Source organism: Crotalus tigris, unplaced genomic scaffold, assembly GCF_016545835.1.
Source record: "Crotalus tigris isolate CLP2741 ecotype Arizona unplaced genomic scaffold, ASM1654583v1 scf7180000018923.2277400, whole genome shotgun sequence".
Lineage (NCBI taxonomy): Eukaryota > Metazoa > Chordata > Lepidosauria > Squamata > Viperidae > Crotalus > Crotalus tigris.
The window spans coordinates 1,192,916-1,220,697 of NW_024097276.1; the positions used below are offsets into that span (position 1 = coordinate 1,192,916).

The 27,782-nt window shown below is 34.4% G+C and overlaps 1 protein-coding gene across 1 annotated transcript in view; it reads left to right on the forward strand.

The window, feature by feature from the left end:
* Nucleotides 1-27,782, forward strand: part of ATR (ATR serine/threonine kinase) — a 52,648-nt gene that overhangs the window by 12,600 nt on the left and 12,266 nt on the right. The window contains exons 11-37 of the mRNA XM_039357417.1: nucleotides 836-1,026; nucleotides 1,118-1,218; nucleotides 1,471-1,642; nucleotides 3,236-3,406; nucleotides 4,708-4,902; nucleotides 5,435-5,620; nucleotides 7,029-7,121; nucleotides 8,181-8,311; nucleotides 8,455-8,598; nucleotides 9,083-9,176; nucleotides 9,973-10,098; nucleotides 12,034-12,240; nucleotides 12,558-12,671; nucleotides 13,359-13,474; nucleotides 14,189-14,309; nucleotides 14,443-14,580; nucleotides 15,957-16,164; nucleotides 17,761-17,939; nucleotides 18,745-18,909; nucleotides 19,831-19,922; nucleotides 20,977-21,068; nucleotides 22,481-22,658; nucleotides 23,464-23,640; nucleotides 25,288-25,447; nucleotides 26,454-26,633; nucleotides 26,882-27,024; nucleotides 27,588-27,685. Of these exons, the coding sequence (XP_039213351.1) occupies nucleotides 836-1,026; nucleotides 1,118-1,218; nucleotides 1,471-1,642; nucleotides 3,236-3,406; nucleotides 4,708-4,902; nucleotides 5,435-5,620; nucleotides 7,029-7,121; nucleotides 8,181-8,311; nucleotides 8,455-8,598; nucleotides 9,083-9,176; nucleotides 9,973-10,098; nucleotides 12,034-12,240; nucleotides 12,558-12,671; nucleotides 13,359-13,474; nucleotides 14,189-14,309; nucleotides 14,443-14,580; nucleotides 15,957-16,164; nucleotides 17,761-17,939; nucleotides 18,745-18,909; nucleotides 19,831-19,922; nucleotides 20,977-21,068; nucleotides 22,481-22,658; nucleotides 23,464-23,640; nucleotides 25,288-25,447; nucleotides 26,454-26,633; nucleotides 26,882-27,024; nucleotides 27,588-27,685 (3,972 nt within the window). The remainder of the gene's footprint in view (nucleotides 1-835; nucleotides 1,027-1,117; nucleotides 1,219-1,470; nucleotides 1,643-3,235; nucleotides 3,407-4,707; nucleotides 4,903-5,434; nucleotides 5,621-7,028; nucleotides 7,122-8,180; nucleotides 8,312-8,454; nucleotides 8,599-9,082; nucleotides 9,177-9,972; nucleotides 10,099-12,033; nucleotides 12,241-12,557; nucleotides 12,672-13,358; nucleotides 13,475-14,188; nucleotides 14,310-14,442; nucleotides 14,581-15,956; nucleotides 16,165-17,760; nucleotides 17,940-18,744; nucleotides 18,910-19,830; nucleotides 19,923-20,976; nucleotides 21,069-22,480; nucleotides 22,659-23,463; nucleotides 23,641-25,287; nucleotides 25,448-26,453; nucleotides 26,634-26,881; nucleotides 27,025-27,587; nucleotides 27,686-27,782) is intronic.

Below are 27,782 nucleotides of genomic sequence, written 5' to 3' on the forward strand. Positions count from 1 at the left end.
ATTTCACATGCAACCTTCTCTCCAATTCAAAAATGCAAACTCTCCTCTCAACCCAGACCACTGCACCCAAGTGCAGAGGAATCTCTTTTTATAGTTGGAATAGAACTGTATTAAATCTTAGTGCGGGGAAGAAAAGAGAACTAAAGGACTCCTAGGAGACTGTCTTTCCATAGTGTGGCAAAAGTGTTATCATGTTTGTTACCTGCAAGAATTTTCCATTTATTCTTCTATACCAAAAGGCTGGTAGAAATGGTTATTTGCAAAATGTGATGCGTGGAAGGTTTCTGATTTGAAAAATGAGCCTTTGCCAATTCAGATCAGCAATCTCCACAGTAATACTGAGGCCTCCAAAATTAGTTTTTAGCAGCACAGGAGATTATGGCCGCCGTTCAATGCAGTGGTGGTAGGAAAAACAAAAGATTGCCTCCCATGTTTCAAGGATGAAATTTCATTGCCTGCCTCTTTCCCCCTCTCCCACAAGGACGATCTGTGGTGCTGCTCTTCATGTATAGATTTAGTTGCAGAAAATAAAAGGGGCAGTATGTCTTTGCCTCCAAACATAACACAGGGAGAAGTAGCTGGGCTTGATACTGCATATAGACTCTGGGAATTTCTGGGCAAAAATAAACAAGATGATATGATATTACCAGTTTAACATTTAATGTTATGAATGTATTATCTGGATTTGGAGACCTACATCTTAAGGAATAAATTGTAGGTTAATCTGATAAACAGAAATGAACTTTATCTAATCCTTCATGAATAATATTTTGTTTAACAGTGATATTGAAACAATGGAATGTGCTTCCATTTCTCTTTTATATCATATTTTTAGATTTAATAAAGAACATTCCTTTACTGTGCAAACATCTGGACTTCAGAAATGATAAATTGAATGTAAAAACTGTTGTTGGAGCTTTCTTAAAGCTGTTGGAAGATCCAGATAAAGATGTAAGAGTATCCTTTAGTAGTCACATCAAATATATATTAAATGCTTCTGACTCTGAGGAAGAATTCATCAAAGAGGTAAATTTATTGCGTGTTTAGAAATAGCAAAGCACAATTTTAAGTTGCATTTGCACCAATGACTATAATACTTTTTTATTTTCCACTTCAGCTGTTTGTTTCCAGAATGAAAGAGGCTTATACAAATGCAAAAATGTCAAGAAATAATGAGCTGAAAGATACACTGATTCTCACTACAGGAGATATTGGAAGGTGATGCTTCTTAATATATTTATTTTCTGCATCTATAAATATTTCACCTGAAGAAGACCTTACATGGAAAATGGTTAATTATTGATAGTATTTACTGAATAAAAGCAATCTCACTTCAGTTGCTGAGAAAATAAACTGTTTAGTTATTATATTTGTTTATGGAGAAGTTAGTATATTGTGTTTTCCCATGTATTATCTTGTATGTTTTAATATTACATTTCCTTAATATTGATTACTATTATCCTCTATTAGGTCGGCAACGGGAGATTTGGTACGCTTTGCGCTGTTACACTTACTGCATTGCTTATTATCCAAGTCAGCATCAGTGGCAGGATCAGCATATACAGAAATCAGAATGCTGGCTTCTGCCAAGTCTGTAAAACTGCAGGCTTTTTTCAGTCAGTACAAGAAACCCATCTGTCAGGTGAGAATCATCAAAATTTGTGCACGCATGGTGGGGTCAAAGATGGCTGCAACCTTTTCTGCCAGCTGCTCCTTTGATTTTGCTGGTGGGAAGTTGGCAGAGAAGCTTGCAAATGGTGATCACATGATCATGGGACGCTACAATTTTTATAAGCGAACAGTAGCCATTACTTATTTTCCCATATTTTCTCATAGATTATTAATATTTATCAGTGGATATAGGAAAGGGGCAATTGGGCTTTTTCTTGACACACTTGCTGCTACAGGTAGTCTTCAATTGGCAATTACAATTGGGACTGGAATTTTCATTGTAAGTCATTGGGGGGTTGTACGTTAAGACGGGCCCCATTTTGTGACAAATTTTGGTAGTCATTAAGCAAATTACTGTAGCCATTAAGCAAAGCATGTGATTCTCCGTGGATCTTTTTTGTGTCACATGATCATAGGATGCTGCACCCAAATTTTGATCATGTGACTCCTGGGTGGTGCAACAGTTGTAAGCACAAATACAGATTGTAATTCACCTTCTCTAAGGCTGTGGAGCTTTGAACGGCATTTGAACAAATGGTCATAAGTCGAGCATTACCTGTATTAAACTTGACAGGTATGAACATTAAAATGGCAAATGTGGCTCCATGTAAGCAAGTGTGGTGCATTGTGGGTCCTAATTTTCCCGTTCATTTATTTGTATGTTTTGAGCTAGTGATAACTAAGTATTTAAGAGATTTTCAGCTATGATAGATTACCTAGTGTTATGTTGGGCCATTATATAGCTGCAAAAAAGAAGTTGACAATAAATAAAAAGGGAATAGCATTACCAAACTTGGAATGCTAAATATAATGTTCACTTATGCTAAGATATTAAGAGCTGAGAAAGGTAAAGAAAAGGGGAACTAAAAATACTCTATGAAGTCACTCAAAACACTCCTTTCTTTTAGTTTGGAAAGAAAGCATGTAGGACAATGTGATCATGTGGAGTAAAACTAAGTGTGATATAGAGATGGAATTATTTTCTAACCTTCATAATAAAACCGGGGTCATTAAATGAAGCTTATTTGTGTAAGTTTTAGAATGCAAAGCAATGCTGCCCTGGGATATGATTGCTATCTTTTATAAGGCTTAAATGAGAGTTAGAATTATGGGGGGATATACAGTAATTGCTTCAAATATCTGATATAACTTCTATGGAGCAAGAATGGGAGGGTGCTATTTTTTTCATATCTGCTTGTAAGCTTCTGATTTGTACATGGGTGGCCATTGTGGACCCAAAATATCTATGTACATATTTACTTGGTTCAAAAGAAGCTCTTACATTTTTATTGTTGGCAGAATTATGCTTACTCTCATTCAAAACAATAAACAGTATTAAATTCAAGTATGTTAAATACTTTGTGTGCTTATACTATCACTGCTGGGTTTGGGGTGGGGGGTGTTAAAAGCACATTGTTTTTTGATTGGGACAAGACTTGTTTTCTGCAAAAACTAAGAAATGATTCTAAAATTGGTGGAATAATATGTTGATGTATCATTCTTAACTAAGAATGCTGGTTTTCAATTGACTGAAATAAGAATAAATGCATTTCTCATGGTTTAGTTTTTAGCGGAATCTCTACACTCCACTCAAATGGCCCTGCTTGCAAACATTCCCCAGCAAAGCAGTGAAATGCAGAAGCACGAGATTGTTCATCAAAGAGACATGGTGCTGGACATGTTATCTGAAATTGCTAATGTTTTCGATTTTCCAGACCTCAATCGTTTTCTTAGTGTAAGTGACAATTTAAGATTTATTGAGTTTCTGTATTTGTTCATCTTGGGGAAAAAATAAGCTAGTGAAATTCTGGAATTGGGATTCTTGTATTCTTTTCTGTTAGCCATTCTAATTCAGGCCACGTTTTCCCTGTGGCCTTCTCCTTTGACCTCTTCCCAGATCTATTCAGGGAAGCTTTTGCTTGAAAGTACATATGTTTTATGAAGGATTCTTTCAATTGTAGCTTAATGTTCCTTGAAATGTTCAACCATCACTGGAAGGGGTTTTTTTTTTTTTTTGTAGAAAAGAAGTTCTTAAAATTAAAGAGACTCACCTGGAGACTCAGGATGGACTATACCCTCAATCTCCTTGCCCTTGTACACTGTGTTAACTACTACACCTCATTTATTTCTTTTTGTGAATGGAATGGAATAGAATGGAATAGAATAGAATAGAATAGAATAGAATAGAATAGAATAGAATAGAATAGAATAGAATAGAATAGAATAGAATCTATTGATTAATCATTTGACTATACCATATAAAACTAATATAAATATACAAATAGATACAAAGAAAACAATAGGACATATTTATAATAAGTTTCTTTTTATGTGAGTAATGAGTATCCACATGCGTTTATAGTTTGTCATGGCAAATTCAGGAAGCTCTACTCGCTTCTCATTAAGTGAACATTAACCTGCAATATCCCTAATCATAAATGTCTCAGTGGAACAAAGCAAATGAAAAGTGTTGAGTTAGGGCAGAAACATGTAGTCTAATTGGTAATGATTATGTGGATGTATTTTTAAATAATAACTATTCAAAATTTTCTTCACTGCTGATAAATAGTTGTTTAAATTGAAGTGACCTTTTTCATTTTGGTTTCCTCTAATGGGAGAGTCAGTCTGATGTAGTGGTTAAGAAAACAGGCTAGAAACTGGGAGAGTGTGAGTGCTAGATCGACCTTAGGCACAAAACCAGTTGGGTAACTACATCAGTCACACTCTATGAGCCCTAGGAAGAAGGTAGTGGCAAAGTACATCTGGAAGTCTTGTCAACAAAACTTGTCCAGGCAGTTGCCAGGAATCAAGACAGACTTGAAGACACGTGCACACAAAACTCAGCCCTCAGTATTGTGACCTTCATTGGTTATGCTGGCTAGAGATGATGAGATTTGCACTCTGCAATATGTATAAAGTTGGGTTAGAATGATTTAGCATTGTCATTTTGAATTAGAAGGAGTAAACCTACATGTATACTTTTACTTACATGAAAGTCTAACATTAAAAAAAACAGCCATTTCTTTATTTTTCCAGCGGATTCTTCAAGTGCTTTTGCCTGACCTTGCAGCCAAGGCTAGTCCTGCAGCCTCTGTACTTATCCGAATGATAGCAAAACAACTAAATGTAAACCGCAGAGAGATCCTCATTAACAATTTCAAGTACATCTTCTCTCATTTAGTTTGTTTCTGTAGTAAGGATGAGCTGGAGCGAGCACTTCATTATCTTAAGGTAAGGTTAAACTTTATAGAACAGTGTTTCTCAACCTTGACAATTTTAAGGCATGTAGACATCAATTCCCAGAATTCCACAGCCAGCATTGCTGGCTGTGGAATTCTGGGAGTTGACGTCCACGTGCCTTAAAATTGTCAAGGTTGAGAAACACTTTTATAGAAGAAAATTCAGAACAGTAAGAGTGATCGTGTTTTAGAATGTGTTGAAAATTGAATAAATGGCATGCTGCGTCACTGAAATCAAGATCCTTTTTGAAATAAACCTAATCTTCAACAAAAGAGCCAAGTCTTAATCATCTATCTCTGTTTCTTTTGGTTACAAAACAAAAACTAATTTACAGATTAGGTTTTTCCACTGAGGATAGTCTAAGCATTTATTTTCTCCCTTTAAAAACAATGGTGTTTTCATTTAGCAAATTGGCTCATCTCTATTCGCAGTAATGGGAATTATTGTACTGTAATATTTTTATGTTGTGTGCATGCTTGTATAATGTTCAAACCAATACATTTTTCCCCATGGTGTTTTATAGAATGAAACAGAGATAGAACTGGGAAGTTTGCTGAGACAGGATTTTCAAGGATTGCATAATGAATTATTGCTCCGATTAGGGGAGCACTATCAGCAGGTCTTCAATGGATTATCAATTCTAGCTTCATTTGCTTCGAATGATGATCCATACCAAGGACCAAAGGACATCACATCTCCTGAACAAATGGTAAGTAGCAGTACTAATTTCTAGTTCCTTCTGTTCTCCTAAGAGAGAAAGGAATTGTTCTAGTAACCTTTGTAGAAGGAGAACCTTGTTAATCTATGGTGGCAAACAAATCAGGAGTCTGGTAGCACTCTTTCTGACTAACAGATATTTATGTATTTATATATGTTATAAACATTTGTAACCCAGTTAACTATATATTATTACTATGATGCATTGCCTTTTTTCAGTGTTTTTAGGAGAGGTGTCTTTCAAACACCTTATGATCTTTCGTGAAAAACAGAAAAAATGAACTTACAGATCTGTGGTTTTTATGATTAGATCAGGTAGATTATAGAAAGAAGAGTCATAATATAACTTTAGAGAAAAGAGCTAAATCTATACTTATAACTGATCTAAAGAAGATTGGAAGCCACTTCTTTTTCTTTTATATTTTTCTTACGTCTTTTCTCTTTTTTTGCACTTTAGTTTTCTCTTTTATTTCTTCCTTTCTGTTTTTTTCCCTTCTTCACTTAACAATTTAGTTTGTATTAATTTGTACTCTTGTTTTTAAAACTTTCAATTATATTTTAAAAAGAGAGGTCACTTTCATGAATTAAAGTTATGAGTGATGTGGTGGTCATGTGGCAGTGTGATGTGTGACTAATGAGATAGGAAGTAGAGATCATTATTTATTAGTCACAATTGGGACCAGCAACTCAATTGTTAAGTGAAGCAGTTGCTAACTGAAACAGTGACGGTGCTTATGATCTTACTTCAGCTTTCCTTTGCTTTACAGACCTGTAAAGGTTACAAATAGGAGGATTGGTTGTAAAGTTACTTTTCATGACTGTTGTAACTATAAATGAACATTAAATGAGGCAGTTGCTAAACAAAGACTACCTGCAATTTGTTCTGAATGTGGCCTGATTATGTTTTTGCAAGCATTAGCTAACTGATAAACCTAGACCAACACTTTTAGAAGCTCTGTTGGAATTGTATATTCAGCTCACCTTCCTTTAAGCTCTTGGAGTAGAGAGATAAATTAACTTAGGTATTTTTACCTGATTTCCATACTTCTTCTTGGAGGGAGAGAAGGAATTTCTCTATTTTTACACAGCATATATCCTGTGCAGTATTTTTCAGTTAGATGGTGTCTCCTGGTGGTCAGTGTATCTAAAAAATACCATAAAAAGATATACACTGTTTTCTAGAGTAAATCATGAGAACTGGTACTGCTCTTATTACTGAAGTAATTTTTTTATCCATCATCAGTCAGGATGAGGCTGAAAGGAAACAAAAATATTTTACCTTGTTTTGTAGTTTAGACTAAATGTAACTTATACATAGGACTAAGTATGTTGCCAGATATTATTAGTACTGTATTTTAAATATTTTAATATCTTAGAATGTATGTTTTATTGCTATCTAGGCTGATTATTTACAACCAAAATTGCTAGGCATTTTGGCCTTTTTCAACATGCAATTGTTGAGCTCTAGTATTGGAATTGAAGATAAGAAAATGGTGAGTAAATCCTTTATTGAAAACAAAATAGGCCTGAGTATTTTTTATCCTTAGCAATGAAATCCTTGTGAAGGAATGCTTAAAAATGTATTTTCTTTCTGGCTACTCTTGTTAATACTAATGAGGTTGGGACAAATCCTAGAGTTATTTATTTTTATTTTTGCAATTTCATTTGCTTTTGGTAATGTAAAAAAAGCCTTACTCGTATGTATATTCATAATTTCTGATTATTTTTATAAAAATGAGTCCTAAGTAGCTGACACACTACATTGCCTATGAACCCAACCTCTAGTGCATGCAAAGAATATATAATCTTGGTAAAAATTAAAGTCTGGTTAAAATAGTTTAAAAGCTTGACTATGTGTAAAGGATCAGTTTGAATTTATAGAAAGAAACTGGAGGATTTTTTTTTTTTTACTCCCTTGTGGATCATGGCATGGGGGGGGGGGAAGCAGTGCTATGTTTTCTGTAGCTAGTCCTGACATCAATCCTGTTGTTCAGCTTAAAGGACTGTTAACTTAGAAATTTTAAAATTAGTTAATTATTCAATTTCTATAGCTACCCATCTCACCTTAATGACTTGGGGCAGCTCACAACAGTTAAAACAACATCCAAATAGATAGGGTTATAACAAAATCATCAACAAAACCACATTAAAACAAAAGTATAATCAGCAGCTAAGGCAATCACTATTTCATATCTAACTTGGTCATTGGAGAAGCCCTCCATTACGACAGATTCCCAAGTCTCATGGCAAATCCATGTCTTCAGGTAAGCAGGATCAGAGCCAATTTATGCTCTGGGGGAATGATGTTTCAAAAGCAGGCATCATGGCAGAAAAGTTTCTCTTCCTGGCTTCAAATGAGGCTCTTTTGTAGTCATGATTTGGAGTATGTTTCTCCTGCTGAATTGATGGGGTGGTTACATGTAACTAGGAGAGACAATCCCTCAAATAATATAGTCCCAGTCTATATAGGGCTTTATAGGTCACTATCAACACTTCAGCTGAACCCCGAATTTGACTCTTGTATCACAGTAACTTGTTTTTCTCAACTGTAGGCTTTAAACAGTTTGATGGCTTTAATGAAGCTTATGGGCCCTAAACATATAACTGCAGTGAGAGTGAAGATGATGACAACACTAAGGACAGGGCTGAGATATAAAGATGATTTCCCACAACTGTGTTGCAGGTAAGAAAACTATTAAAATCTTGATTTATTACTGCCTTATATATAAGATTAAAAAGAATTATTGTGGTACACCTGGCTTATGACTGATTTTGAAATGTCTAGTTGCTGAAAAATATAATGCTATGTTGCTTTTTATGTTTTAGGGCTTGGGATTGCTTTGTACGATGCTTGGATCAAAGTCATCTTGGGTCTCTTTTGAGTCATGTGATAGTAGCTCTCTTGCCCCTCATACATATTCAACAAAAAGAAACAGCAGCAATTTTCTATTTTCTTATAGTTGATAACAGGTAACAAAAATATTTTTAAGTATATAACTATCTTTCTGGGATTACACAAAAGCTTCTCAAGATATAAATGTAATAAATAATATTGCAAAATTGTCTTCCTCAGTTTCAAATTCCATTAACAATATACCATAAATCCCCCAAATTTCCCAATATAGAAATTTTACAATCATCAATGTATGTTTCCCTGTAGTAGCAGTTTCTTTCTTTCTCTTCTAATGTTTCTTTCGTAACACATATTTCCTTCAGTTGAGAGAGGAAGAGAGAAGATTATTTTCTGAGAATCTGTGTATTATAGTATTCCTTAATAAATCGCACATTGCTGTGGGCTTGAATAAAGACAGACTGTCTAAAAGCCCAAGCTGTAACTTTTACAAAATTAAAAATATATTCTCGATAATTTCCAGTTTATGCGTACTTAATTATATTGTGTATGCTTTAAAATATATTTTATTTAACAGTATTTGTTATTTTTTTTATTGGTTAGAGATGCAGTCCAAGACTTCTTACATGAAATTTATTTTTTACCTGATCATCCAGAATTGAAAGAAATCCAAATAGTTCTTCAGGAATATAGAAAGGTATTATTTTTTCTATATTTTGAATGAATCTTTGAAAATAACATGAATTACTAGACATTTGATGGTGACAGAATTTTTCCTGCATATCATTTAGTAACTCTGGTATTCATCATATCTACATTTAATTAATTATTTTCATTAAAAATTATTAAATGGGTAACTACCCTACAATTATCTTTTATATCCTGAGTGCATGGAAGTCCACATATGCTTTTTTAGTTCTTCGTTCCTCTGTCCAAAAAAAGGAAAAAGGTAAACTGCCTTATCTCTGTGCTACAAGCTAACATTGATTTGATGGCATATTAATTAGCTGCTTTAAATTCCTAAAAGATATATAAGATAGAAAGCTCACCAATAAATGGTTCAATTGTTTTAATTCAGTAGATTACTTGATTTCTTGTATTAAGTACTTCTGGTATAAATATTAAGGCTGTATAGTGCTTCATATTTGAGGCAAAAAATACTTTGGGCATGTGGGGATATAAATGTACTATGTGCCTTTAACTCCTTAAAGTACCCATGCCCATTTGCAGAATCACACAGCCATCTTCAGTAGCTGTTTTATGAACCTGAAGAAATACGATTTGGTTTGAAGTGCTGTATGTAAATATTATGTTCATGTGTTCTGAAGTACCATTTAGCCGAATTAAGCACTACACAACCTATACGCTTTTTAAACGTCCTCTAAATTTGCAAGTTGTGTGTTAGCACTTTTTTATAAATGCAAATATATTTTGATATATGTACCCTGCAAAATACAGAACTTAATGAAAGTTACAATCATCTTTCCATACAGGAAACTTCTAGGATCACAGACTTACAAACAGTTTTACAGCTCTCCATGAAAGCTATCCAACATGAAAATGTAGATGTTCGGATCCATGCTCTCACCAGTCTAAAGGAAACATTATATAAAAACCAAGTATGTAAAACTCTGGAACTCAAAGTCATGCTGAAATATTATATTCACTTAACTCCTAATAAGCTTCCTGAAGTTAGCTCTGCTTTTGATAAACATATATAATTATGTACATCAAATAATCTAATACAATTTGATTCAGAGACTGTTCAAAATTATGACAGCGTTGAAAAAGTAGGTTATAGCCAGTCCTCAAAATTATGGCTGTTGTAGCATCCCTGCAATCATGTAATCATCATTTGTAATCCTCACAGCCAACTTCCAACAAGCAGTGTCAAATGGCAAAGCCAGCAGTAAATCACAAGTCATGGTCACAAAATGTTTCATTTAGCAGTAGAGTTGATGTTCATAATTGCAATTGTTAAGTGAGGACTACCTGTATCCCAAAACAGTTTTATGAATATAAATACACTTAATAATTTCTACATCTCATTACTTCTCGCTACCAGAAACATGTACTCATAATGACTTATTTTTGGCCAACTACAACGCTAAATAGGTGGTTTCATTCTGGCAGTTTACAGTTTGATCTAGATACGGAAGAAGAAATCTCATACGTTTTGCTGTGATCTTTTTTCTTATAATTAACAACAAAATTAATTCTTACCCTTTGTATTAACACAAACTATTTTTTAAAGTTTCAGGTTATGTCATCCCTCTGAAACAGCTAAATTGCATTTTTTCCATTTTAATTCTTGATTCTTACTTACTTAAAATAGAGGTACTTCTATGTTACAATTGTTCTAAAGCACTTGTTTCCATCTTCTTGCAATTAATTGTTACTCTTTTGTCAGCATTGCCGAAAAAAGGAGACCTGAGGATCCTATCCTAATAATGACCAAAGTACAACATCACTGATTCATATAGTTGAAAGTCATGTCCATATGGTTTCTCAAATTCTACCTAAAAGTCCCCATATTGTTCCACTGAGGCAGGGATTAATTGTATAAAGCTCTTCTGTTCTTAGTTCCTCTCTTTTCCTTTTTCAGTATCTTAGAAAATACTTTGAGAATTTGGATTTGCCAATCGTTGGTTTCCAACTCTACCTTTTTGTGCCAGCAGTCAGTAATGGGGGATTTGAAATGGTCCAGATTATCAAGAGACATAGATTCCTGTCTTGGAATAGTGTCAAGACATGATGTATTTCCTTGTGTGATTTGTATTGTTTGCTAAAGGCAAACAATACAAAAAGTGTTGCTAAAGGCAAACAATACAAAAAGGGAAAAAAGTGTCACTGAAGGGAGAGGTGAACTCGGTGCATGGTGGTGAAACTATATGAGAGACAGAGACCATATTTCAGGGACAGAGTCATGCATCACATGCAGAAGGATTCTTGGCGTTTTAAATTAAAAATATTTGCAGAAACAGATAATAAAAAATCCACCTAACATCCTAAAGTGATACTGTCAGTCAAATTAAAGAGTTTTTTGGAAATGGAAATAGTTCTATGTTCCATTTTTTACAGCATCTTAGAGACAACCAATTCAATAGAAGCAAAGCAAAGATAAAATAAATTTGTTATTTTACCTTCTGAATAAATAAAACTGCCATGAAATAAAAACCTTGTCATGAGTAGTGCATTCTGATAAAATCTTTTTCTATGGTATGCCTGGATAAGAAAGTAACTTTCAAGAAAGGATGGAATTTTTTTTTCCAACAAGGCAACTTTTCTCTCTCTTATAGCTTCACTACTATGTACCAAGTTCACCTCTCTCTTCCATGACGTTTCCCCCCCCTCCCTTTATATCCCCCTTACTTATCCCAGGACTATTTTATAGTATGCCCCTAAATTGGCTGTTCTATTTCATTCCTACATTTCATATTAATGTTTTAATGCTGTATCATTTGAAACAATAACAAAATAATCGTAATTCTATGAAAGCTAACAGATGTTTGTGGACATAATTTATTAACTCTTTTTTTCTTTCTCTTTTCTAGGAAACTCTGATAAAATATTCAACGGACAGTGAAACTGTTGAGCCAATTGTTTCTCAACTGGTAACAGTCCTCCTGATTGGCTGTCAGGATGTGAATTCTCATGTACGGTTACTCTCTGGGGAATGTTTAGGAGAATTGGGAGCTATAGATCCTGGCAGATTGGATTTCTCAACAAGTGACAACCAAGGAAAAGGACTTCTGTTTGTGGTAAGTAATTCTAACATTCACATTTTTAATGCTGGTAAGCCTGCTATTTTATATAAGAAAAAAAATGCTAAAATTTATAGTTATACATAATTTACTTGTCTCAGTGCTCCCTTACTGTTTAAGCATCCATTTGACACAAGAATACTAGAGAGATTGTTCTGATTTTCATTTAGTCTGATCACTGAACAAGTATAGATTTTGCTGAAAATCATTGTGTGCACCACTATTATTGGGAGTTCCAGCTCATTTTCTTTTAAAATGGCATTTACGCTTGGATAGTAAGACTGAGAATATTAACATAAGACATTTGCTTTAAGGCGGGTGTAGAAGATTCAAATTTTGCATATGGATTACTCATGGAATTGACAAGAGCATTCCTTGCTTATGCTGACAATGTTCGAGCTCAAGATTCTGCGTCATATGCAATTCAGGTGAGGATATTTTCTTTTCTATTATTCTGTTAATTTATTATTTATTGAATAACATTTAAAAATTCAAAAACAAATTCAGTTTTCTTTTCAATACCATGGTGTCAGAAAACCACAGTAAACCAGAATTCTAAAGAATGGTACTGCTGCTTCTTAATTACTCATTCAAACACCGAAGAACTCCCAAGTCCTTTGCCTATTGTTCTTCCTTATGGGCAAATAAATCATTTTGAAGAATAATTTTCTTAGCAAGATTATAGTCATAGATTGATCTTGATTATAATTTGAAATTGATTATAATTTGTTCAGATGTTTGGAGCATTGTCTTGCCAATAGAGTCAGAATTTGGTTAGAACATTTTCACTGGGCTAATAAGCCTCAACAGGTAGCAGATCTAACCAACTTTGGCTATTTAGAACGTTAAGCAAGATTGGTTTTAGATAATGCTTGGGTGAAAGATCAGCAGGGAATTCCAGGATTAGGATGGACAAAGAAGTCAAGCATGTATCCTGGAAAAAAGAAATAGTGCACTATTTCCTGCTAAGAAAACTGCACATGGGTTTGTAGGGGTAGCATGTGTCAAGTTTGACTCAAAGGAGACTTTTCTTTTCAGTCGGTTATTAATCAGCAATGGAATTTTTCATTTTTATAATTCTTAAAAATAATTAAATTTTAATTTTGTTTTTTAAGGAACTGCTATCTATCTATAATTGTAATGAGATGTCTACTGATGAAGCAGGCACAGCACTTTGGAAAATGTTTCCAGAACATATTCAGGAAATATTGGAATCTCATTTAAAAACACGGTATCAAAAATAAGTTTAGTGTTTTTAATTCAGCTTTTTTAAAAATCAAAGTATTGTTAAGTACATCTTTTCTCTATTTTCTACCTAAATAAAATTGCACAACACATCTGAATTACACAGTTGAACAAGCTAGCAGACAATTCCCAATATTAGCTTATATCAAATTATATATTTAAATGTTAGATAGGGATAATTTTGTACTGATTTTAAGTAGAATTAGCTATTAAGTAGATTTATGTAACCCATACATTTTTTACGATACTACAAGCAGTCCTGCTTTATGTATGTTGGTTCACATATTGTGCTCAGTCATTTAATATAACTTAACAGCACTTCAGTGAGCAGTTTCAGCTGCCATCATTTTAAGAAAGATTCTAATAAACTAAAACCAGGGAAAACAGCAAGGACGATCAAAACTCAAAGCCACATTGTATGAAAAGATATGAGAAGAAACAGATTGGTTAATTTTATTAAAATATAACTATATTTGATATTACACAAATATATTCCGTGAGAGACTTCAAGACCTGTCTTGAATCACATTCAAGTGCAAGTGGACTGGTTGGAAAAATGCAGATTTCAGTGGAGTATTAGACAAGTTTTTCTAACAAGAGTAGTTTAAGGTCAAGTAGTGATGGTAGAATGTTGGTTGATTGTCCTTTTGTTTATCATAAAGTAATGTAATTTAACAAATTCTGGAAATTCCTTTTACAGATACAAGAGTTATCAAAAGGCTATAAATTGGTCTAAAATGAAGAAACCAATTTACTTAAGTAAATTAGGCAAAAACTTTGCAGAATGGTCAGCAAGCTGGGCTGGCTACCTAATAACAAAGGTAGGAACAATAACCAATAATTCAGTTAGATGCTCTGTATAAGATTTATTGTCTATCAACTTTCACCCGCTGTGCCAGCCTTATACATTTTTCCTCTAAAAATTTTATATTCAAACTGTTCTCTTTGTTCCAGGTGCGACATGATCTTGCCAGTAAGGTTTTTAATTGCTGCAGTATTATTATGAAGAATGATTTTAAAGTGACTATCTATCTACTTCCTCACATTCTTGTTTATGTCCTTTTGGGATGCAATCAGGAAGATCAACAAGAGGTGAGAATCCTCTGACTTGTAACCCCTATTAAAGAGGCATTGTAATTGCAGTCATTGGCTATTACACCAACCCAATATATCTCTAAATTGCTCACCTTAATTCTGTGTTCAGATCATCATATATTCGAGCTATTATTGCAGAGAGAAAAAGAGTGTTATGCATAGTCCTCGACTTACAACCATTCATTTAGTAGCTATTTGAAGTCAGAACAGCATTGAAAAAAAGACTTATGACCAGTTTTCACACTTAAGACCATTGCAGCATCTGCATGGTCACATAATTAAAATTTGGGTGCTTAGCAACTAGCATGTATTTACGACAGTACCGCTGTCCTGAGGATCATGTGATTACCATTTGTAACCTTCCCAGCCGGCTTCCAACAAGCAAAGTAAATGGGGGAAGCTACATTTGCTTAATGATTGAATGATTCATTTAATAACTACAGTGATTCGCTTAACAACTGCCTTGCTTCGCAAAAGAAATTTTGGGCTCAATTGTGGTCGTAGGTCAAGGATAGTTGACTGCTAAACTGAAAGTAGGATAACTTTGCCCTGGTAACTATTCTCAGCATACCATTATATTTTAATCAGTGTGAAGTGTTCTGAACAATACTTCAAAATCTCCTTCTCATTTCTGAACCAGACATGTTTGCAAATTCATATATAGCAATAAACCATAACAATGTTATTTAATGCGATACTCATTACATTAATAAGGTGGCTTGCAACAGCAGAAAAGTATTACAAACAAATTCTGTTTCATTTGTTACTGTTTTTTTAAAAAAGTATATGTTTAGGATAAGTTGTGAGTAGTGATGGGATTATGTACTGTATCACTATTAGTGTGGACAGGAGTGAAATATCTGCTAGTTTGCATTTTTTTTTGTTTTAGTGAGGTAAAGAGTTACCAGAGATTTAAAAATTATTTTTATTTGTTAAAAGAAAAACAATAGATCACCAAAATTCAGTGATTTGCCATTGAATATTGCCTATACAGTCTTAAAAGTTTCCAAGTGCTACAAAAATAAGTTTAGATGGAATGGGTTATCCACTCTTGCTTTAGAGTCTGGAATTTTGTTATGGTTATATTCTGAGGTCCTAAAAAACTGGAAAACACATCGGGGGGGAGGCAAGTAAGGATGGTGTGTCTTGGTGAGCTCTCGAATTAGGTGGAAGTGCACAATATAATATTGTCATGAAACACTGAATAAGCTTCTATTTCTGTCTTTTTTAAAATATTGTATCATTTTTATACTTATTGAACTGCAGAGAAGTGTTTCACAATTCTCACGGTGCTAATTAGCTCTTTTTCTAGTTTGAGCCAGCTTGAATAATAATCTAAATTCCAAGAAATTTTAAAATATCATGCTGTCTAGGTTTATGCAGAAATCATGGCTGTTTTGAAAAATGATGACACCTGCACAAGACGATGTGAAGACAGTGCGTCTGATCTAAGTCATTTAAGCACCCAGACAGTGTTTTCTATGCTTGATCATCTAATACAGTGGGCCAGGTATAAATTTCAAAAACTGAGTGTTGAAAAAGCTGCTGGCAAGTCAAATAAAGATCTTAAGGAATTATCAGGTTGGCATTCTCCCTTGCTTCAGTTGAATTACCTCTGATTTATGTCTATTTTTAATTGCCTTTGAAGGAATTTCATTATTTGGCCATAAGCATAAAAAAACAGGATATCTTGAAGCTTTAATAAGGAAGAAAAAATATTTTAAACAAAAATTGCTTTTATAAGTAAATGTAAGAAATTCCCAACATTCTCAGTTATTCTGAAGTCATATAGCCATACCTTTGATAAAGAATTTTATCTCACCACCTGATGAAAGCAGAAGAAAAGGATTACTTTAGTCCAGTGGTTCTCAACTTTTTTAATGCCGCGACCCCAACCGGTCGTAAGTCGAGGACTACCCAACCAGTCGTAAGTTGAGGACTTTCCCTGCCCGGGAGCGCCACACATGCGTGGTGCTGCCCCCCGCGCCGGCCGAGGCATAGCTGGCAAGCGGCAGAGACGGCGCAGGGTGACACTGGCTGGGCCACCAGCTGGCCCAGCCCAAGGGAGGTAAGGCACCCGCCGGGCCTCACACGCGCCAGCAACCCTCCCTGCGCCCGCCGGCCTCCCACCTCCTACCCCTGGCCCTCTTTTACTTACATTTTTAGTAGTTGCTCAGCAGGGAGGGGTGGAAACTTCCAGACAGCTCGCCTTCGCTGCAGACAACTTGCAGCACCGTTTGCAGACTGGGACTTTTGGCGGGCTCAGCAGGGCAGAGACAGCCTGGACAATTCATATTGGCTTTTGAAAGCCAATAGAATTAGACTCTATTCAAGAGAGTCTATTCTATTGGCTTTCAAAAGCCAATAGAATAAAAGGGAGTAGCACAGCTAAGGAAAGGGGGAAAAAATGGCGGACTGCATTGTTTGGCGACCCCCGTGAAATGGTCGTTCGACCCCAAATGGGGTCGCGACCCACAGGTTGAGAACCGCTGCTTTAGTCAATATTGATTTAACAGAACGAAAAAATGTTCAATAAATATTGAACATTTTATAAAGATCCACAAACCTTTAAGCACCACTATATAATATGCATTGCACGCAGATATAGCTCAACCTGCAGCCCATGAGCCACATGCAGCCCCACAAGATCATAAACTTTTCACATTATTATGTGATTTATATACATTAACTATATTATACATTTTGTATGTGGTCCAAGAGAATTCCTTTTCTTTCAATCTGGCCCAGGCGAGCCAAAAGGTTAGACAACCCCCTCCCCATGCACTAGCCATATCTTTGCAAGGACATATTAACTATAACATCTCAGATATAAGTTTTGAAATGTATTTATAAAGCACCTTTTAAAATGTTTGGTGCAGTCCGCATATATGCAGTCCAAAATTTAAGAATAGATTAGAAAATAAATTAAAATTTCAGCAAGACCCTTGAGAGGGAAAAAAAACATTTTATGAGACTTTCTTGTGAACACTGCTGTGGAGGGAGGCAGGATGCTAGTGGGGAGCTGTTCCAATTGAAAAAGGCCAGTTGGTTTCTGATGTTAACTGTAATGAGTGATCTGTTTTATGCAACATTTTACATGCCTCATTTTTACAGCACTTAAGGTTGGCATTTTGAAAGATGAAGTTTGACGTGCCCTTTTAAAATTCTTATTTATAGCATCAAATGAGGAATACGAAGAATATCAAAATGTTGCTCACTTTCTTGACCTCATACCCCAGGACACCATGGCTGCGGCTTCTTTTCGTTCCAAAGCTTACACCAGAGCAGTAATGCACTTTGAATCATTCATCACAGAAAAGAAGCAAGACATCCAAAAGCATCTTGGATTTCTTCAGGTTTAATACTTTGTTTTAAAGTAGAATAAAATCCAATTTCTGTGTTTTATTGTGTCATTTCCCCCATTTTATTATACTAGGGATTTATTTGGATACCATAGTTGCTATTTCTCTCCCCCCCAACTAATAATACCCTCATTTGATAAAATAAAAACTTAAAATTAGATGTCATCTATATATAATTTTATATAAGGTGTTTTAAAATGATAGCATGATAGCAGTGTTCCAATATCTCAGGGGCTGCCACAAAGAAGAGGGAGTCAAGCTATTTTCCAAAGCACCTGAAGGCAGGACAAGAAGCAACGGATGGAAACTAATCAAGGAGAGAAGCAACCTAGAACTAAGGAGAAACTTCCTGATAGTTAGAACAATTAACCAGTGGAACAACCTGCCTCCAGAAACTGTGAATGCTCCAACACTGGAAGTTTTTAAGAAGAGACTGGACAGCCATTTGTTTGAAATGGTATAGGGTTTCCTGCCTGAGCAGGGGGTTGAACTAGATGACCTCCAAGGTCCCTTCCAACTTTATTATTATTATTAAAAGAAGAAAGTTGAAATCAGATTTCTTAAGTCATATGATTGGGGAAAGGAAAGTTACATTTTCAGTACTGATATGTAATTTACTCAGAAACAGAATAAAAAGAAAAATGAAGTGTTTCTTAAAATTAGCAATAAATTAAAATTGTAGAAGGAATCTTGATAGAATGATAGAACACAAAGATATTATTAAAGTTAATTAAATCTCACTTGTGACTTTTTGGCAGAATGCTGTCTGATGGCAAATGTTTTTCCTCTTTACTCAAAGAAACTCTATGCAGCAATGCATGAACCAGATGGCGTAGAAGGAGTGAGTGCGTTACGAAAGGCTGAGCCATCTCTCAAAGAACAAATTCTTGAACATGAAAGCAGTGGGTTGTTGAGAGATGCTACTGCTTGCTATGACAGAGCAATTCAGGTAGAACCAGAACAGGTAACTAGAGACTTTTTCTATTTGGAGTTTATTTTGGAAATAACTCACATAAATGTTTATCGTAAATAATATAATTCGTTACTTCCTTGACCACAAGAGAATCAGGGCAACAGTTAATAGTTTCTGAACTAGAAAAATCAAGGTCTGTCTCTTTTGCAAAAGGTGTAAAACACAGTCCAGTGAGCAGAAGCTTTTGCTTGACTAAAAATTGAAGCAGATTATAAATGGATGGACTGTATTCAAGGGCATAAAATGATTATCGGTAAATGGTAAATCAGTGTCTGGAACCAAATGTTTTATTCATGTGAGCAGGAACAGACCAATTACAAATGATATAGTTTTCAAAAGTTTAATTTCTTTGTAAGATAGAATGAAGTATGAACAGATATCACTAACAGAGGTAATATTTGGAAATATCAGTAGGAAGGAGCAGTCACTTGGGCAAAATAAGGCAATTGTAATGTATAAGTAGCTACATCTGCCAACTCAACTCTTGCTATCTTTGCTGTCCTTCTCTTTGTATTCTTATTCTGTGTATTTTTACATGAATTTGGAAGCATAGTTCATTGGTGACACATGGGGAAAAAACCCTAAATACATATAATTAAAGAATGACAAATTCTTTTTGTCCTTGTGCCATTTTCTTGCTTGTAAACCTATTGAGATATGAGTCACCTTATTCTTTGTAAAGCAGGCCACAGTGGGATGAAATCAGAATGAGACATGATCAAATTTTCATTCAATAATAAAAGTCCCTGGAAGAACATAGCTGTTTTTTTGAAGACAAAAATAATAGGTTTCAGGATTAACCTAATTTATAGTGTGTAGTTGAGTAAGAAGTGATGAGTTGCAGAATTTGTATGCTTCCTTTCAGAGTATAATGGACTGAAAGTTTATAACTGTTATTCTGCTTCCTTCTAGATAATTCATTATCAGGGTGTGGTGAAATCCATGTTAGGTCTTGGTCAGTTCTCTACTGTAATCACTCAAGTGAATGGAGTACTTGCTAAAAGGTAATGTGACTCACTTGTGCCTTATTATGTATGAGAAATATGTACAAATCTAGTGTAGATAGAATAAGCATTTCTAGAAATCCTGGACTGGGTGCCAGGTTTACCCCAAAACTGAAACTCTTGTCTCCTTTCTATTAGTTGCCTGGATTAGTATTGTAATTACAGTACGGTAATAATTTATAACTGAGTTAATTATAACTTCAAATTCTGCTCAAAAAGAAATCTTATTAGCTGCACTCTTATTATGACTTCAACAGTTCATGTAGGGAGAAATGGAGTAGAATCAAAGATGGCAGGAAACAGTCTCTATGGGTGATCACCTAGTTTTACCAACAAGGAGAATTGATCAATCATATTATTTTTCTCATTATGGTTTTCTGGGAAAATATGTGGCTAGGCTAGGCGTCCATTAAGATATAAACCTTTTACATCGTAGTTAGGGGAAAAGAGGAGAACAATACTCCTCCACATCAGGGATGTAAACTATTTGGCTTGTCAGTTTATGCAACCTGCCAGCATCCCTTTTGCAGCCCTCCTACAATGGCAAAGGCCAACGGCATCAGGCATTTAAAAAAAAAAACTGGGAGCAAATTACAAATAAAATGAATGTTCTAAGCCTTATAGAATAGTGAGTACTATTTCTGTGTTTGTGTGTATGCGCCTTTGAGTCAGTGTTGATGATTGATGGCTGATTAGTCCTGTGGTTTTCTTGGCAAGGTTTTTTGGAAATAGTTTGCCATTGTCTCCTTAGAAAGGCTGAAAGAAAGTGACCAATCCAAGATCACCCAGCAGGCTTTGTTCCTAAGGTGGAACTAGAACTCACAATCTCCCATTTCTAATCTGATGTCTTAACCACTAGGCCAAATTGGCTCTCTAGTTTGAACATAGATGCACAGTTTTAAATGGCTATATAAAAGTATGACTAAGGCTGAATGACTGAATGACTTTGCGCCTAAAGCAGGAATAGAACTAATGGTCTACAGTTTTTTGGACATCAAGCAAACTGGCTCTCGTGCTATTAGTTTGATCTAAGCTTCCTTTCTCCTTTTACTAGACCTGAATGGACACCTGAATTAAACAGCTACAGAGTAGAAGCTGCCTGGAAATTGACACAGTGGGATTCCCTGGAAAATTATTTAGCTTCAGGTTGTTGGAATAATTATGTGATGTTTGTTAAATACGAATTTTATCTTAATTTGCTCTTGATTATTGGGGGGAATATAGAAGATACCAGCCATAAACAGTATGAGGACAAAATTCAGTAATATTGTCTCTCATTTTTATTTATTTATCCTATTTAAAGACCGCCTATCTCACTCACAGAGTGACTGTGTTTTCCAATTCCTACATTGTTCCAAATCCACCATATTCTTCAGATTACATTCAGAGGGCTTCATGAGATTGTTTGAATTGGATTTGTTTTATTAATGAATACTGTTGATTACAACAGGGGTATCAGTTTGGTAGCATCCTTACTATTACTGTACTGTACTGTACAGTAGAGAAAATAGTAAGGATATTGTACTGATTTATATATTTTAAGTTACTGTATTTTCCAGCGTATAAGACGACTCGGCGCATAAGACGACCCCCGACTTTGGAGAAGATTTGCATGGTTAGAAAGTCGTCTTATACGCCGGAAAATATGGTAGCTAACATTCTCATCTCCATTTAAAAAAAACATATTGAGGTTTGGGATTTTTACTTTATTTGGTAGAGATATAACTTGAAATCATCCCCTTTAAGTACACAATAGCAGAAAGCATCTGGAGAAATGTCCTCAATTTAGGTTAAAACATGTAGTGGGTCCCACATCAGTTTTGAAGACAGTCCTAAGAGAGATGTCCAAGCTGTCCCATCTGATAAGTAAGCCTCATGTGTGTTCACAGTGAAATTGGAAATGGCACAATGTTCCAAGTGCTGTCCTCCTCCCAAAATGGAAAGATGCTGAAATAGTATGGAATTTAAGTGTCATTACAATATCTTGTGTGTTATATCAAAATCTTAGCGATTTCAAAAATCAAGTAAAATATTTTATATTTAATTAAAATATTGTTGTTTAGCAGTGTCAGATGCTCATCCCCTCATATCTAAACAATTAGTCAGACTCTCTCTCTCTCACACACACACACACACACACAGAGAGAGAGAGAGAGAGAGAGAGAGAGAGAGAGAGAGAGAGAGAGAGAGAGATCAAAAATCTTGCTAAAATTGAATGTTTTAGCACATTAACACATGTGAATTGCACCATAGCACTAAAATAATAGAATTATGGAAATTAAGGAGTGGAAGGGAATTTGGGCATCTTCTAATTCATCGCCTTGCCCAGTACAGAAATATTATGCTCATTTTGTCAATATGTTTTTACAGAAGTTCCCAAAAAATGTTTCTGGCATAGCTGTGGCAACTAAAATACCAACATTAATGGAATGGAATGTTGGAATGTTTACAACTGGTTCTGTTATAATATTCTGGTAAAATGTGTGCGTGTGTCAGAAGTTTGTGTTGATTACATTAACATGAAATTTTGGTTCTCCCACTGACCTTTCTTTAATTAGATGGGAAGTCTAATACATGGAGTATTAGGCTTGGACAGTTGCTGTTGTCAGCCAAAAAGAAAGAAGCTGCCACTTTCTATGAAACTTTGAGAACTGTTCGAGCAGAACAGATAGTTCCTCTTTCAGCAGCAAGTTTTGAAAGAGGCTCCTACCAACGAGGATATGAATATATTATCAGGTATATTTTTAATAAGTTTAATAACAGTTTAATAATAAACATAACAGATTTTTTTTCTGCATTTTCCCCCCAAAAATATTATGTTGCTGTTTAATATACTTTTGATATATTGTATTTTTTCTAAACCATCTTTCTTTTGATATTTTCTTAAATTCAGCAATTAGTTTTTTAGTTCTGGGACAGAAAAACATCAGATCATATTTGCAGCAAAACAAATATAAAACTTTATACAGATTTGCCTAAAACAAGGGAATCACAAAATTTAAAAGTTGAGATTTCTGATGAATTAGTGTAGTGAAGCTTCCCCATTGTGCAGACTGGGAAGAGTAGGGAAAATAAGCACTATAGTATATATTGTGTATTTTGAGTTTTCAAAATGTCCTTAGATAGTTTGTATAATAGTATGATTAATCCATTTTTCCATTCATGGAGTTATTTTCTTTGGAGAATACATTTAGAACAGAGGTTTAAATTGTGTGTTTTATACTTGGCAGCACTAGATTCAGCAGGTAATTTTGGGCTCTCTAGACCAAAGTTTCTCATCCTTGGCAACTTTAAGGCACGTGGACTTCAGCTCCCAGAATTTCCCCATTTAGCCAGCTAAAATGAACTTTTCCTAATCCGAAATAAATCAGATTTTTAAAGTTGTAGTATTTTAATGTCATTTTTCCCATTAAAATAATTTTCTAAAGATGAACTATCCTTGTATACACTGAAATGATAGTACAGTAAAATTATAATGCAATCTCTAAAGTTTGTAGCTTTCCAAATACTCTGTTAATAGATAAATGTTCTCAAATCATAGGTTACATATGCTTTGTGAGCTGGAGCACAGAGTTGGATTGCTGCTTCAAAAACCTGATAATTACTATGGTAAAGATTCTTTGAACTGGCATGCCCGTTTAGAAATGACACAAAATTCATACAGAGCTAAAGAGCCAATCCTGGCACTTAGACGGGCTTTGCTTGGCCTCGTCAAAAGGTAAATTCTGCTGTGGAATCTTTTTTCTCCCATCCTGTCTTTCTCTCTTTATTATGTGAATTACAAATTAAAATGGACTGAAATGTAGTTTAAAAAGGGAAGTATCAGTACCAATTACTTTTACAAGACAAAAACAAAATTTGTACTTTCTAAAAGTTGCCCAGAAGATTTACATGATAGTTTAGATCAGTGGTTCTTAACCTTTTTAATGCCGCAACCCCCAACCGGTCGTAAGTTGAGGACTACCCAACCGGTCAGAATGGGACTTTTGGTGGGCTCAGCAGGGCAGAGACAGCCTGGACAATTCCTATTGGCTTTTGAAAGCCAATGGAATTAGACCTATTCAAGAGAGTATTCTATTGGCTTTCAAAAGCCAATAGAATAAAAGGGAGTAGCACAGCTAAGAAAAAGGGGGGGAAAATGGCGGACTGCATTGTTTGGCGACCCCCATGAAATGGTCGTTCGACCCCAAATGGGGTCCCGACCTACAGGTTGAGAACCACTGGTTTAGATAATAGATAACAAACTAACCTATAGCTGACTGGAGATTTAGATAGATTAGCTCTCAGATTGGCTTTCCAAGATATGTTTAGGTCATATGTTTTAATACATTAAATTTGTTAGGTAGGTATATTAACATAATCTTCAGCGGACAGATTTGTCACCTCAAAAGTCAGTTTGGTACTAACTAAGTTTCTGAGCTATTTGTTGTGGGCCAAATAAAAAACATAAGATATGTACATTGCTTTAAGTCAACAAAAAAATAAAAGGGAGAAAAAGTATAATATGTGTGAGGCAGAGGCACTATCCAATGTTTAAATATTGCTGAATTGCACAATTTTTGTAATTTATGGATACTGTATTATAACAACACTAGAACATCCTACTAGGGAGAAGCAAGGGCCTTTGCCATCATGGCTAACCATATCTATAGAAACAAATGAACAGGTTACAGAAGACTTTATTTGTTGTTCCTTTCCAGCAATTAGGAACTTTTTCTATTCTATTAGATTTACATTCTAATAGAATAGAAAATAGGATAGAATTCTGTTCTATTTTAATGCCTTTTTAAAGCCATCTGATGGCAGTGAATGAAACCATGCTGTTTTATAAATCATGAGAATTAAAGAGAAGAATATTCCTAGGCAGCTATTAGTATATAAGCCAGTCATTTACCAAACATTAATGGAAGCTTGAAAGAAAGTGAAATTAAAATGATAAGAAAGAAAAATGCCACATAAAGTGCAAAACCATATGCACTTGCTTGGATTGTCAAGCTTACTGAGTTCATCTTAATGCCTGTTGAAATAAAATAAAAAAATATTATGCACATTCTAATTTAGTAGGTCATGGTCCTATTTTTTTCCACAGTGATGGCACTATTATGCAGAAAGTCATACTAACATAAAGACATTTCAAGCTAAGTAAGATTCCTTATAAATATAAATAGCTCATATGGGAAACTACAAAGAGGACAAATTTTTGTAGTGCTGTTACTTTAAATTGTTAGTTTCAGTTAGTCCTTAAACCAATAGATGCAAAATATCTGAAGAATGTAAGAGTTCTATCTATGTAGAATTTATTCTTTGGTGCACATGGAGTGTCATAAGTGTCTCACTATATTTTTGACAATGTATATTCCTACAGAGAGGATTTTAGTGAGCAAATGGGAGAATGTTGGCTCCAAAGTGCCAGAGTAGCACGTAAAGCTGGTCATCACCAAACAGCCTATAATGCTCTCCTCAATGCTGGAGAATCCAAATTATCTGAACTTTATGTAGAAAGAGCAAAGTGGCTATGGTCTAAGGTAAATATGATATAATGTGACTCCCTCTATATTTTAATTTTCATCACTTATTGTTGGGCAACATTTAAGCTTATTTATCCTTTTCCCTTCTCCTTATCTTTGTTTCCTACTACTTGCTTTTGTATTTTTGTATTTTATATTATAAGCTAATAAAATAGATTTACTTATTCATCCTGATGTAAATGAAATATGGTCAGAAAAAATATTTTGTAGTGTTTAATATTACAGTTTAAAGATTTATATTAAGGAGGTTGTTGTCTAAGGAAAAATAGTATTATAGACTTTTTACAAAGTGGCAGTGTTCCTTTTACATATAAGAAATGTTGATTGTAATAGTAAAGTCTAGCAATAGTACTTAGATATATATACTGCTCCATAGTGCTTTAAAGCACTCTCTAAGAAATCAGCAAATTGCCCCCAATAATCTGGGTCCTCATTTTACCAACTTTGTAAGGATGGAAAGCTGAGTCAACCTTGAGCCAGTCAGGATCGAACTCCTAGCTGTGGGCAGAATTAGCCTGCAATACTGCATTCTAACTGCTGCATCACCAAGGCAAAACAAACAATACAAACAAAAATAGAAAGAAAATAGAAAGCATAAAATTGTAGGGAAAAAGAAAAAAAGAGAAGAAAGAAAAAAATTATAAAGAAAGTGTGGCTCTCTCTGAGCTTGATTGTTTTCTTGCAGATGTTTCATTACTAAACTAGATAACATAATCAGTGCTAGGAGGGAGTATAAAGATAAAGAAAATATAAAGAAATATATAAAGTAGTAACTTCCAACCTCCATCACAAGGATAAACTAATTTAGTAACTCTTTATTTCTGTTTCATACATTTTGTCATTTGTCCTTGCTCCCTTGACAGATGTTTTGGTTGTATGCTGAAAAGATTGATTTTATCTGTGATTAATACAAAAGCTATAACTGTTAATATAATATATTTATAAAACCTCCGTGATAAAATTAGTACTGTGACTGCTAATATTTTTTTGCTCTTTTTTTCAGGGTGAAGCTCATCAAGGTCTTATCATTCTTCAGAAGGGAGTTGAGTTATGTTTTCCAGATAGTCAAGAATTGTGTGATGCTAAAAGTAAACTCATTCATGGACAAGCTCTGCTATTGGTGGGAAGATTTATGGAAGAAACAGCCAACTTTGAGAGTAATGCAGTAATGAAAAAATATAAGGTAAATGCCAAAAGTGGAACACTTAATGTAATTTTAAAACTTTAAGCTAGATCACTTTTGTTCACATCAGCTTTCTTTGGGTGCAATCTGTATATATTTTTTATTTTTCTATTTTAGGATTTATATTAATTTGGAGTGGCATACTTCTAGAAGGAGTTTATAAATGCTTGAAGTAATGATTGACTCATGGAACTAAATTTTAATTACAATTATAAATAAACCTATTACCCTATATTTTTTCCCTTCAGGATGTCACTACCTGCTTGCCAGAATGGGAGAATGGGCATTTTTATCTTGCTAAATACTCTGATAAAGTGATGCCCACAGTAACAGAGAACAAGATGGAAAAGCAGGGAGACCTGATTAAATACATTGTTATTCATTTTGGAAGGTTAGTTCAATAAATGCATATAATGATCTTTATATTTATTTTTTCCTTTTTTCTCCTTTTTTCAAGTATTCTAGATATTGATGCTTATTAACATTTTATGGATGACTAGAATAGTGCCAGTTTAACAATGTGAGAACTGGTATTCCTGTCTGCTGTAAATGCCAACATCAGTATACATGGCCAATGGCCATAGGCCCACAACAGGTAGTTCTCATTTAATGAGCAATTTAGATGTTTCAACATTTTTATTTAAATTAACGGATAAAGCTAAAAAAATATAATAAACTAGATACCCCTTCCAAAAAGAGTATATCTTAAATCATTTTCTATATAAAACACTTTATATAAATGCATTTATAATCTCAGATAGAGGTAATGTATTTTAAATATCCAAAGTTAGATATAAAAGCTGCCAATTCTTATAAACTACACCAATGATTTTAATTTAATTGTACTTTTTCCTGTAATTTAAAAACACTAGTGTGAGATAAAGTGAAAATAAACTACAGAAGAAAACAAGACATAGATAATACACATTTTGCAAAGTGGTATTTTAATTTCAGATCTTTGTATTTTGGAAACCAATTCATATACCAGTCAATGCCAAGAATGTTGTCTTTGTGGCTAGACTTTGGAGCAAAAGCATATGAATATGAGAAAGGTAAGATATTTTAAAAAGTACTCTTTCTGAATTGAGCTTTAGCTGATACAAATATAAGTGAACTTCTGATTGGGTCATGTAAAGTGTTTGTAGGGTA